This window comes from Syzygium oleosum, unplaced genomic scaffold, assembly GCF_021117445.2.
Source record: "Syzygium oleosum isolate NSW1041296 unplaced genomic scaffold, Sole_v2.1 Sole_v2.46, whole genome shotgun sequence".
In the NCBI taxonomy this organism is placed as follows: domain Eukaryota; kingdom Viridiplantae; phylum Streptophyta; class Magnoliopsida; order Myrtales; family Myrtaceae; genus Syzygium; species Syzygium oleosum.
Window position 1 is genome coordinate 1,508,804 of NW_026607530.1, and position 13,395 is coordinate 1,522,198.

The 13,395-nt window shown below is 44.3% G+C and overlaps 2 protein-coding genes across 2 annotated transcripts; one reads left to right on the forward strand and one right to left on the reverse strand.

Moving 5' to 3' along the window:
* The first annotated feature begins 2,857 nt into the window (after positions 1-2,857).
* Positions 2,858-4,359, forward strand: LOC115692690 (uncharacterized). The gene is made up of 2 exons (XM_030619630.2): positions 2,858-3,362; positions 3,946-4,359. The coding sequence occupies exons 1-2, from the start codon at positions 2,997-2,999 to the stop codon at positions 4,126-4,128; spliced, it is 549 nt and encodes a 182-aa protein (XP_030475490.2). The 5' UTR covers positions 2,858-2,996; the 3' UTR covers positions 4,129-4,359.
* Positions 4,360-5,110: 751 nt separating this feature from the next.
* Positions 5,111-6,842, reverse strand: LOC115692688 (F-box protein AFR). The gene has a single exon (XM_030619628.2). It carries the CDS (start codon positions 6,287-6,289, stop codon positions 5,153-5,155), a length of 1,137 nt encoding a protein of 378 aa, XP_030475488.2. The 5' UTR covers positions 6,290-6,842; the 3' UTR covers positions 5,111-5,152.
* Positions 6,843-13,395: the final 6,553 nt, after the last annotated feature.

The following is a 13,395-nucleotide window of genomic DNA, read 5'->3' on the forward strand; positions in this document are numbered from 1 at the left end:
TATAGTCGAAGGACAAAATTGAACATATACTAAAAAGTTCAGAGACTACATTGAACAAATTAAAAGTTCAGAGACTATATTGTACATTGTGCTAAATTTCAGGGACCACATTGCATGTTGGGCCAAATTTCAAAGATTATTTATGTCATTATCCCTTTATTTTAATTCATTTTCCCCAACAAACCTCTCTTATAAAACGAGCGAGTTTTATTAATAAAACAATCGGGGGAATCAGTTCCAAAGACTTGGCAGAACAACTGCTACAAACAACAAACCAGATAGCAACTGACCATCACACTTATCCTACCATTCTCCACCTTCTACAGATTTCTCTACATTGATCCTGAACAATGGAACTACAAGTTTGCAGAAAAATAGAACTGGTACAAACAATGATATCATGCAGCTTCTTATCCTCACAAGCATAATATGATAAATGGCAGCACACCAAGCTATCATAAAGACTTCACTAGCAACAGCTTTTACTTTTCAAGTGGCACAAACCCAAAGCAAACCATTATCCCAGCTCTGCAGTGCTCTCTTCACTCCACATATACTGTCAATCATTCTCTATACCTATTATGAGATTGCCCAATCAACAAATAAATGGTTCCTAGATTCAGTGAAAGAACCTCCAAGGAGACGGACATCATCCAAACCAGGATTCCACATCTTTGATCTTTCCCTAGTGGGAAGTTAATTCAAGATGGTTAACCAACTGATGAAACTGTGTTTGGGAATGATGGAATAAAACCAAACTATCTTATGTCAAACAAACTTTTCCAGCTGAGGCTCGAATCTTACTCCATGCACTATGTACAGTGAATTGCCCTGAAGAAGAAGCAGTCCACAGGATCTCATCTGCCTGCTCTATATTAGGAGTAACATCTCCACATAATGCAGCTTGAATTTGAACGAAAGCTTCTGATCTAGCAGTTGGCCAGTGCCATGAGCCATTTTCTATCACATCAGCCACCATAGCATCAAGAGTATTGCCAGTACCATAAACCACACGAAAGGAAAATTTATCCAGCAAAGTTCCCAATGGATGCTAGGGGTCCATTCATGAAAAGTGTTCGAAACAAACGCGGACAAACAAATACAGAACACAAGAATTTACGTGGTTCGATCACAAGGTGATCTACGTCCACGGGCGAGGCAAAACAAGATTCCACTATAATCAAAGAGAGTACAGTTTTCAGAAGTCGAAAAAACGACTTAACAAAACCTCACGGCTCACAAATCTCTCCCAAAACGAAAATCTCTCTTATTTAATGAAAAAACCTAGCCGCAGTATAAATAGGGCTCCCCAAAAAATTTCCTCGGGAGCATAGCCCCCGAACCCCCCGAGACATTTGTTCGCTTGCTCCAGCTTGGGCGGACCGCCACAGAGATTTGTTCGCTTGCTTCGGGTTGTGCCTATCGGCCCAACCTTCCGCGTCACGAACTAAATCTCAATTTTTTCTCCACTTTTGGATCGCACAAAAAATATATGTCAGGTCGGGTGATGAACCGGACCGAGTACATAAAATTCAAGACATATTTAACAAAAAAGGATTTCCTACCATCCCCAATAACAAACTGAACTATGGGCTTTAAGTCACTCCTCAACTTTAGAAGTTTTCTCCAAATGTAAGAGCAGAAGAAGTTAATGGCCAAAAAGGTTGCCGCTTTATCAGATAAGTCCTGATCTCCACAAAGAGCCAGAGCCAACAAGCAAAAGCCATATAAGCTTCATGATTGCATACTCATTCCATTGATAGACTTGCTTTAAACACAAACCACCTTCTTGTTTTTTTTTTTTTTGGCTAAACATATGGCAGTCCATTTAACCATTACTCCCTTGGCCTTTCCATCAGAACCAGTAAGGGGGCAGCATTACAACAACTTCTATAACCTCTTCTGGCAAAACAAAAAACTCTGCACCAGTATGAATAACATTGTAAAGCTGAAGTCTGCTAGCAAAATACAGATGTCTGACACTCCAACTCCTCACCCTACTTGACATTCTCTTTGTTAGAGGCTTGCGGTCTATCTCAGAAAGTTTCCCTGGAACTAGAGGAAGTCCACATACTTTACAGGCAAACTTCCCATCTTAAATCCACTAAGCTGAGTCATGTCAGCAACTTGAGGACCAAAATAAAACTTGTGAGTCTCCTCTTTTTCCATCAATTAATTTAGGTTTGTTTAGTTTGTATTTTTCGTTTGTTACGGCATTGTGTGGGGAGCTAATAGTTTCTAGTCTAAACGAGCGGATGATGGCCCGATTTGGGCGGACCTTTTCGGTCTAAAACATCACCAATACATCCATTGGCAGTGGGGCAATCAACCGGTCTAGTTGCCAGTATAGCTTCTTCATGAATTTCGATCAGAATGATTTTTTAATCTCATAGTAATCGCTATTAGTTTCAAGACAGAAAAAAAAAGAAAAGCTTACTGTCTACTTCGTGTAACCCAGTTGTGGTGTCCTATATCTATCTGACGCGCTAAAGAGTAAACAATCAATATGCTTTCAAGCTAAAGTCAGAAAAATACCAATTTCGTAAGTTAAAAGCTCGTAAAATCCTAATCCGAAAGGGTTCTCCCAGAGATGACAGGCAAGGTTCTTAGCCCATGATCCACTCTCTCTGTTCTCATTACAGGTGAACATGAAAGAAAGTAGTAAGTTACACAAACAGAAGGTATGTATGGTTACTGGGTAGTGATCATTTCGCTGTTACAGGGAAATGGTGGTGGTGTTGGTGGGATGATCTCAGAGGGTGGAGAGGAATGGTGTTCCTTGCCTTTTGCTCGGAGAAGTTGAAGGGGAGAGGGTATGGGTCATTGGGTTTGCTTGGCTTCTTTGTGGAAGACTCTCTTCCTCTGACAAGAAGATGGAGGAGGATCATGATGAGGTGCTTTAGCTACAGTTGCACCCAATCCCAAGTCCATGCAACTCTTTGACTTCGCTCTCAAGTCCAAGGCCCATCTAAAGCAGCTTCAGTTCAAGCTGCATCATGGCCCAAAAATGGAAGGCCGAATTCATTTCCACAGGGGTCGAGCCGAAGATGGCATCGCCCGTTGCTCTTCTATCCCCTTGTCGTTTCAGCTTCTTCCCTACGCCTCGCCGTGTCGGATTCGCCATCGCTGCCCGGAGTCGACTCGGTTGGAGCTCCATGAGTCAGGCTTCGTCGGATTCCGCTGCCGCCGAGGACGTGATTGTGCAGTACGTGGTGCTCAGGCGGGATCTCATCGACGCGTGGCCGCTGGGGAGCGTGGTGACCCAGGGCTGTCATGCCTCCGTCGCCGCCATCTGGTCTCACCGGGACGACCCCCTCACCCTCCAGTACTGCAGCCCCGATAATCTTGATTCCATGCACAAGGTTTCCAATCTCTCTTCTCCTTTCGCCTCTAGTATTTTCTGCATGATTCACTCTGTGTCTGCACAAAAAATGTAATTGCCGATTGATGGGGATCATGGGTTTCGAGAATGAATGGAAAGCTAACAAGCTAACAAGTTTTAAGGACTCAAACGGGTACTAATAGATTGATCCCAACTTTCTTGTTTTGCTTAGTCCTGATGCCTGATTTTAAGCAGCAAGAATTCGTTTACCATCGTGATTACACAGACCAATGTGATGCTGATCTTCTCTGCTGTGATGATGCCTATTGGGTTCATTTGTCTTACTAAATAGGAGCTGTCCTGTTCGAGGAATTACGCGTTCTGCTTTGCACGTCGTTTTTTTGAAGCTCGATCTGTTGTTGCCTGTCAAGTTAGCTGTTACTGATGACAGGGAGAAGCACCAACTGTTTGATGAAAAGCTTCTCCGCTATACCCGTTTTCACTTTAGCTGCTTACCTAGTTGTCTTATAGGTTTCCGCAATACAAGGAATGGCATTCAAGCAAAAACTCCTTTGCGCTCCTTCATTTTTTCCCCTAAGTTGTGTGATTGCTTTTACTTGTAGGTAACTCTTGAGGTAAAGGGAGAACCCCAGATGTTGAATTTGGCAGAGAAGCTCAAAGCTGGTGACATTGCGCATAAGCTTTGGATAGAACAACCTGAGAACATTCCTACCTGCCTTGCCACAAAGCCTTATCCCAAATCCGTTATATCTTCATACTTTAAGAAGTTGAAGCTTTGCAAGTGAGCAGGAGTGACATTTTCTCAAGCCTGACAGATTCTTTCTTGTTTCCCTTAAGCAAATTTTTGGGGGAATCAAAGGCATTGCATTAAAGGACAGCTGGGAATCTTGTTACTTGTCCCTATTAAGATCAGTGTTTGAACTTTAGCTGGATATGTAGACATTGATCTGACAACTACGTGCGAAAGATTTGTAACTTGTACATCTTGTCTGCATCATGGTGAGATGTTTATATCCCCTCCTTTGTGTCGTGCAATTTATTACTAGAAGAATTGTCATATTCGTTCGCTCTGTCGCTCTGTCTATCTGTGTTGCTACAAGCCGGCTACTTCAGCCTTGGAGATCTATAGTTTTCCTTTGTTTAATGCCGAGAGGTCTGGAGCACCTGCTGCAGGTGTGCCTCCTCATCTTCTTGGTTCTGGACCAACCGAGCGGAAAGCACAACCTGCATTGTCTCCGCCTTATAGATGGTACACATTGGTGTGCTCTAGCTTTCTCGACGCCACCCTCCCATAATCATCACGTGACATACCAACACCAAGCACATCATTCCCCGTGATTGCATTTCTAGTTATGTTTTGCCTTTATGGATGCTGATAGCCAAATTTTCTGATAAACCATATGGACAGGAAGAAAGCGCAACAGCTGAATGTTGATTTCATGATTACGAATAATGCACCGGGATTTACTATTGTAGCTCTTCCTTGTATTTGAAGGATTTCATGTCAGATCTGTGCATGAATTTATTTATCTACTATCGCTGCTCTATACATTAGAGCAATCAGCAGAGAACACATGGGCCTATTGAGTTATTTTCTCTTTTGTATGCTCGTGTGGCTATGGGGCTGGTGCTGTAATAGATGGAAGAACCATGTGTATTGCTTCACTTGTGGATCACTCTTCTTATATAAAGTAAGAAAAGGAGAAACAAAACAGAGAGGCACCCACCCGGCTTCAAATTATTGATCACTAGCGGCAACACCTAACATGTATAAGTTTAACCCAGTTTTATTACTTCAAAATCTTGGGTTCAGGCATAAAGCACCTGACAATTACAAGGAGACAGATCCTGAAAAGCTTTAGGAGCAGCCAGCACTCGCCACTCCACCCAAAACTCACCGTCCTTGCAGACCCGGACCGTCCCGACCCCGACACGGAGCCCGCTCCCCACCACGTAGATCACCGCCGCCTCCTCCTCCTCCGCCCCCTCCTCCGCCGCGCTCGCGGCGAAAGGCTTGTGCACCTCCTCGCAGGGGAACCTATCCCCTCCCACGTACCTCCACGTGTCCTCTTCCGGGTCGAACACCTTCAACTGATGGTCCCCGTGCTCCGATATCACGAACAGCCTCTCTCCGACCACCACGCTCAGCCCCGTCCACCCTTCCCTCATCCCCCGTCCCATCTCCCGCCACGTGTCCCCCTCCGCGTCGTACGCCGCCCCTCTCGGCGTGAACATGAACGGCCACGTCCATCCCTCCGTCACGTACATCCTCCCCCCCACCACCACCGAGTCGTACCTCACCATCCCATTCCCTCCCATCCCCGCCGCCTCCCGCCACGCGTCCTCCCTCGGGTCGTAGCGCTCTACGGCCGCCGTCGAGCTGGACAGGTCGGGGCCGCTCCCGCCGGCGACCACGATACTGCCGCCGCCTTCACCGACAACCCCGGCTGCGAAGAAAGCCCGCGGGGTCCGCATCGGGGACAGGGGGGACCACTGGTTGGTGGAGGCGTGGTAGACGACGGCGGTCCGCATGGGGGACTCGGTGTCGGTGCGCATGCCGCCGAGGACGAACAGCTTGCCCTGGCGGGGCATGGAAGCGCAGGCGAAGGCGGGTGGGCAGGCGGACTTGGGGCAGGGCATGGGGGGGAGGACGAACCAGCGCCCGGAACGGGGGTCGAGGGCTTGCCACTGGATCCTGGATGTGGACTTGTGGAAGGCGAAGACGAAGAGGTAAGGGAGGGAGAGGGAGAGGGATGTCTTGGAGAGGAGGAAGGTGGGGTCTTGGAGGACTCTGTTCCAGGAAGAAGAAACGGAGCGAGCCAGAGCTTGGTATGGGTAGGGCAGGTGAAGGAGGCACAGCTCTGCTATGTCGTCGGGTAGCCCCGGGATGAGAGGCTTGGGAGGTGGGGAATTCGCAGCTGGTTCATGGAGTCTCAGAATTGGCATTCTTGAAATGGAAAACAGAGAGAGTGGATGAGAATGATGAGCCGAGCAGGTGATGGTTTTTATAGCTCGGGATGATCGGGTAGTCAAAAGGAGTTGGAATTGTTTGATGGGTTTTGGGTTGTGGCGGTAATACTCGTATGGCTATGGGATCTAGAAGCCGGAATTTTGGGGAAGAGAGAACGAATGATTTGCTGGAGAAAAGAAGCAGAGTAGGTTGTGTGATTCGAGGAATTTGAGGCGCCGCAAAGTAAAGCGACGTCCCCGGATACCTGCGACAATCTGAGACAACAAAGACTCGCGTGGAAGACACCGGGCAAACCTCACGCCAAACCCAGGAAAGCACAAAGGAGGTCGAGAGCAAGACCCGATCAGATCTGAGCAGCGAGCAGTGTGTGGAAAGGTACATCCAATTGGGAGACGCAACTTGTTTCCACTTTAATAATTGAAAGTGGGAGGAGCGCCCCTCCATTTCTTGTGAAAGGGCCCTTATTTTTTCAGGGATGGAGGGCGGGCCAACAACGGCAGAACACTAGTCAAAGTCGCGACCTTAATCAGACTGACCCACCATTTGAAATTTTAGTAATTGGACATAAATAAGCCCACGTGTGAAGTCGTCGAGCAATGCGTGGTCATTGCAATTCCAGTTGTCAAAGTTCTCGTGGGCCGAAAACTCGTACGGAGCATCCTCTGTAGGAATGAGAGGTTCGTCTTTCCTGTTTCGGGAAAGAGGGATCATGCGGCTGATCGGTCGGGCTCTGATGGTGGGATCGAGCAGAGTATGGTGTTGAGCTTTGTAGGGAACTCAGGAGGCAGATTTTATTGGTGATGGACATTCGCATGTGGATGATCACCAGCAACCTCCTGAGCAGTTTGGTTTGGTATCTGCTCCAAAAGAGACGCGCCGAAAAGTTAGTTGTACTCCCCCAAAGAATTTAGTAACTTGTTGAGAATCTATCAGCCAGGTCAAATAGAAGGGTCCTTTCCTGATAAACGTCACTAAGTTTCAGCTTCATATTAGTCTGTCCTAACGTGGAGTGGTATGCGAATATACAATGATGAGATTCATCGGCCATTTAAGGTCAAGTAAATGAGATTCAAATTTACTTGGACATGCAGCTCAGCTCATACCGTATGTCTAGCATAACCAATGTATCAACACTTAGGTTCCAAGGAAAATTAAGGCCTCAAATCGTGTGCGTTTATGACAAAAACTAGAAGCGTGATATTAATGTCATTCGTGAAGTTGACAGCTCAATTGGAGCACATAAAGTAGTTGAATGAGGATGATAATCTGGTCAAGTTCGAATGCATCATGTCATAGGCATATGAAATGTTCTGGTATTTTTTACAATTTTTTATAAAAAGTTAAACCAATGGGCCTGCCTGTACTCGCAGTATTGTCCAGCGTTGTTTCACTGAGACATGGCAATTGCTTCCTAGCTTTCAAGTCTGAACGCTGTTACTATTGCTGACACGCAACCGAGTAGAGAAGCCAGTGTCTTGTTGGGCAATTCTCATCTCATATCAGTTGATCTCTAAGCCCTATAAATACCCATATGACACCTGCTCTCCCCTACGACTCATTCTCTTCTTTCGCTGCATAAACTTCGATTCATTTCAAAGGCCTAGTAAAAACAAAAGCTTTACTTGAAGGAGGAAGGAACATATAATGGGCACATCATCATTTAAGTGGTGGGTGCTACGAAGGAACTTGAAGAGTGCAGTGAAGAAGATAGAGGACATGCTAATTTGCAGATGGCGAAGAATAACCAATTCAGTTGTTAGCGGTGCTAATAAAAGGCGCTGGTGGCAGCGTAGTCATACTTCACTGGGCTTGCGACACCCCATTGAAGAGGCAGATGGGAATGAGAGTAGTTCAAAATCAGATGGAGCACTAGAACGTACACTAATGGCATCTTTCCGTAATGATGGTATCGGTCACAATGATGCATATGAATACGATTGCGAAGAGGATGATATCAATGGGAGGGCGGAGAATTTTATCGCAAATTTCCGTCGTCGACTTCAGATGGAAAGGCAGGTTTCTTTGGAGCTAGGCTACTCACGACGGAATAGTTTCTGTTAAGTTGGAAAGACAGGACTCCAGAAGATTGATCTAAAGATGAAACTAGGACACGTATGCTTTTCGTTTTCGCCACCATTTCCAAAACTTCTTTCTTTCAGAGGAATCATAACAAGGAAGGAAGATAACTACAGATGAAGAAAAAACTCATTGTTGCCGACAATTCGGCCTTGCATCACTTGTTCAGTTGTTTATAGTTTCCCTTTTTTCAGTTATCTCAGGTGCGGTACCAGCCCTGTGAATAAATACACGATTAAGATGCTCTTGGCGGCCACTCATTCTTTTCTATAAACTTCGGTTCATCCTAAGGCCCATCAAAAGCTAATAAGAACAGTCAATCTCCACTGCACTGCTGGATTCAAGATCTAAAAGCGAAGAAAAAGGAGGAGAAGAAAAATAAGCAGCAGCAGAAGAAGAAGAATTCATTTCCAAAGCTCGAAGGTGATGACATGATGGCCATCATTCGCATAATTGGCACAATTGAAGTGATTGTGGAATGCTGTGTTTTCCTCATCTCAGTGTTGTAACAGAGCTTGTTCTTCACTTTGAAATTGTTCGCGTGAACAACTACCTTGTTTATCTCCACCTCATCCAAAGAAGCAATGTCATATTATGAGATGCGAGTGAAGTTCCATCCCAAATCTCCACACTTACACATCATAGGCATTTGCCCTTCTAATTTTAATTTAACTTATCTTTGAGAACCTGTGGATGCAATGGTGTTGCGGTGCATTCAGCTGCTTCTTCCCACCCTTTTCTTGATATGCGTGATTTGATTTCAGTAGACACGAGGATGCCCTACGCGAGACTTTCTGCAATACCTGTAGAGCGAGGACTTCATCTTGGTTCCAAGCCATTCTCTTTTCTTTTATATAGATAGTCAAAGAGTTCTCAAGTCTTGATAACGATGAGCTATTACTGGTCTACGCTCAGTGTCATTCTTATGATCTATCCAAGAATTGTTCGAATCCATCCCGATTGAGTTCGCGTACAATTATGGCACATATCCATGACAGACCAAGGATCAACAGAACCATGCAGGAATCATTTGGAGCTTCAACTTAACAATTTCAACAGAAGTGAAAAGCAATAAACATAGTAAAAGATTACCAAACGATAACTCTCTCCGATGTTTCACTTTGCAGATCATAAAAATAATCAGCCAGGATTGGTGATGGACATTTGCATATGGATGATCACCAGCGACCTCATGAGCATGTGGTTGCTCACTCTTAATTTTGATCGGATAACACTGTCAAGATCTTGCTAGTCAGTTCCCTATTTCTTCTTTCTGTATAGATGATAAGGTTTCAACTTAGAGGATGGCAGTACGGGGAGTGGGGGCCTTAGCACGTCGGAGCCTTTGTGAACTGGTTGTATTTGTTTGCTATTTTTGCAATTAATGCAATTGGCGGATATATCATCTCTGGCACATCTACCCCAAAGAGATCTACCCAAATATTGTACTGCCCGATATAATTTAGTATCTTGTTGAAAACACATAGCTTTTCAATTGAGAATGCAGACTTTTAATAAAAATGGAAATAAGAAAATAAGAGTATTTGGTTTATCTATCAACCAGGTCAAAAATAGAAGGATTCTTTTCTGATAAAACCTCAATAAGTTCCAACTTTATATAAGTATGTCCTAAAAAGAAGTGGTATGCGAATATACAATGAAGAGATTCACCAGCCATTTAAGGTCAAGTAAATGAGAATCGAACTTACTTGGACATGCAGCTAAGCTCACACCGTCCGCTGGCTTAACCAATACATCAAGACTTAGCTCCCAAGGAAAAGGCCTCAAGTCAAGCGCATTTCTAACAAAACCAGAAGCGTGACGTCAATGTCATTCGTGAGATTGACAGCTCCAATTGAGCACATAAAGTAGCTGAGCACATAAAGTATCATGTCATGGGTATATATAAAATGTAAAGTTCTTTGACAATTCGTTTTAATAAATTAACTAATGGGACTCACCCATCGGTGGCCGCGTTGATTTGCGCTCGATGTCGGTGATTCGCTTTCATGAGAGGTCAGTGACGGCAGGTTGGCGGGTTCGCCTGCGTCAAGCCTCGGCGCGTCGCAGTCGGTAATTTAAGTGGGGGTCGTGGCGATGGGATCTTTGCGGCGGCCGGTTAGCCCGCCGTCCGCTCGAGGGCTAGTCGGGCTGCGGAACGTTCGGTTCATTGGCGCGGGGTTTTGAAGTGCCATGCTTCGCCCAGCATCGTGGTTTGGCATGTCCCACCACCTCGGTTATAAAAAAAAAAAAATAACTAATGGGCCTGAACTTGTAGCATTCGTGGTTTCTCCAGAGTTTTACTGAGACTTCAAGGCAATTGCCATTACAATCGGGTATCGCTTCCTAAATGTCAAGTCTAAACGCTGTTACTGTTGCTGACACGCAACCGAGTGGAACTTGTTGTGCAATTCTCTTTTCATGTGACGTGATCTCTAAGCCCTATAAATACACCTACGACACCTGCTCTCCCCTACCATTCATTCTCTTTTTTCGCTGCATAAACTTTGATTCATTTCACGGGCCTATTAAAAGCAAAAGCTTTATTTGAAGGAGGAAGGAACATATAATGGGCACATCATCATCCAAGTGGTGGGTGCTACGAAGGAACTTGAAGAGTGCAGTAAAGAAGATAAACGACATGCTTATTCGCAGATGGCGAAGAATAACCAATTCTGTTGTTAGCGGTGCTCATAAAAGGCATTGGTGGCGGCGGAGTCGTACTTCACTGGGCAGGCGACACCGCATTGAAGAGGCAGATTGGAATCAGTGTAATTCAGAATCAGGTGGAGCACTTAAACGTGCAAAGATGGTAACTTTCCATTGCGATGTTATGGGTCACAACAATCCATATGAATATGATTGCGAAGCGGACGATATTGATGGGAGGGCAGAGAATTTTATTGCGAATTTCCGGCGTCGACTTCAGATGGAAAGGCAGGATTCTTTGGAGCTACGCTACTCATGAGGGAATAGTTTCTGTGAAGTTGAAAAAACAGGATTAATTGTGCTCCTTTTTAATTTTATGGTTTCTGCATGTTTGCGTCTGAATGTTTTTGACAATCAGCATCGAGACTAATTTAAAATTTTTCCTTCTTTTGAGTTCTGAGTTTGAAGCATCCTGATAGAGAGCCCATAGTGAAGCTACTATAGTTGTTTTGATGAGTGTTAGTTCATGAAGATAAGGAGGCATATTCGTGTCAAAGAAGGCATCGATAGTGTCACATTAAAGGCATATCTCTTAGACTTTTACAGCTTCGGATATGCTTTCATTTTCTTCGAGAATTAAGAAAATCGTCATTCCATGCGAAGGACATGGCGCTGTGCTTACCAACAATGTCAAATTGTTAATGAGGTTGAATCGAATCTATTGAAGTCTGCATCCAAAGCCCAACTGACTTATTTGCCTAAGTGCCGAGGCTGTATCAGTAATCAAGGGACTCCTAAAGATTGATCTAAACATGAAACTTTGACACCCTGTTTACTTTTCCAACTTTTGCCAATTAACTCCACTACCATTTCCAAAACTTCTTTCCTTCGAAAGAATCATAACAAGGAAGCAAGATAACTAGAGATGAAGAAAAAAACTCAATATTGCTGATAATTCGGCCTTGCGTCACTTGCTTGTTTGTTTCCAGTTTTGTTCTTCAGTAATCTCAGGTGCTATACCAGCCCTATGAATGAACACACGATTAAGATGCTCTCAGCTGCCACTCATTCTTTTCCATAAATTTTGGTTCATTCCAAGGCCCATCAAAAGCTAAGCAAAAAGAAAAAAAAAACAAAACAAAAGATTCTCTTCGAAGGGGGAGGAAAAACGTGAAGGGCAGAATAGGGCACTTGAAGAATGAAGTCAATAAGGCAAAAATCATAATGAGCGGATGTTTGTCATAGGCATATCCAAATTCATGTCTTACTGGCTTTAAAAAGAGAGCGTGCTACCCACCCATGGGTAACTCAGTTGGTTAGGGCATACTTGGGATTGTGTGGTTAGGTGCACTGGTCCCAGGTTCGATTCCCTAGCTGAGCACTTGTGATTTAAGTGGGGGGCCATGGCGGTGGGTTGCTGCGCTAGTCTCCCCCGAGGTATAGTCGAGGTGCACGCAAGCTGACCCGGACACCTCGGTTACCAAAAAAAAAAAAAAGAGAGCGTGCTTCACTTCTCCGGGCTTGCAGGGCTGTACTGAAGAATGCAGATTGGAACCTGAGAAGTTTGGAATCACATCGAGCACTTGAATGTACAACTTGCAAATATGTCAGCTTTCTATTATACTGATTGCCCCAGCGATGAATATGAAGATGATCATGATGGTTATATGATTTCCATGGGAGGGGCAGAGGCTTTTATCGCAAAATTTCCGGGTCGACTAACTTGGCATGGAAAGACGAGCTTCTTTGGCGCTCTTTCACGTACAGAATCGTTTTTAGCATGCCTCTCTTTTTCAATTCAACCCTCGCAATGTTTTAACCATGATCTGCCCGAAATGCTAATCCATGAGCAAACTACTTGGGGGTGTTTCTGTGTGTATTTTAACTTTAGACGAGAAGTTATCAGAAAGGTTGTCATTGTTGTCGCGACCTAACAAAAATCGATCGGGTTTCGATCTTAGGCTAATGGATTACTAGGTCAATTAAATTAACTAACCTAGCTCGAGTTCTCCCAAACTCTACCAAATCGCAACTTAGGTCCAATTGTGAGCATGCAAATATTTTCAATGGGAGTCGCCACTAATCATTTAAGGTAGGTTGATTAGAAACCTAAATAAAATAGCGGGAGTACTATTTTATTTCTGCGAACCAGAAATTATGGATTCGGGACTTGGTTACGCTAGATTCCCTAACGCCCTTTCGGTACCAATTTCAGGAAAAATAATCAATTTGACAATTTTGATAAATCTTGACTTAGAGTTCAAAGGTGCAGAATTTTCTCCTTTTTTTTTTTTTTTTACTTATTTAAATGAAAGCTAACCTATATGTAATGACGTGCAAAAATTGACATGCGATT

What these genes read in the sequence shown, in the direction of transcription:
- LOC115692688 (XM_030619628.2), bottom strand. Translation starts at nt 6,289, where the DNA reads ATGCCAATTCTGAGACTCCATGAACCAGCTGCGAATTCCCCACCTCCC.
- LOC115692690 (XM_030619630.2), top strand. Translation starts at nt 2,997, where the DNA reads ATGGCCCAAAAATGGAAGGCCGAATTCATTTCCACAGGGGTCGAGCCG. An exon ending in ATCTTGATTCCATGCACAAG is followed by an intron (nt 3,363 to 3,945) that starts GTTTCCAATCTC and finishes TTTTACTTGTAG; the next exon opens with GTAACTCTTGAGGTAAAGGG.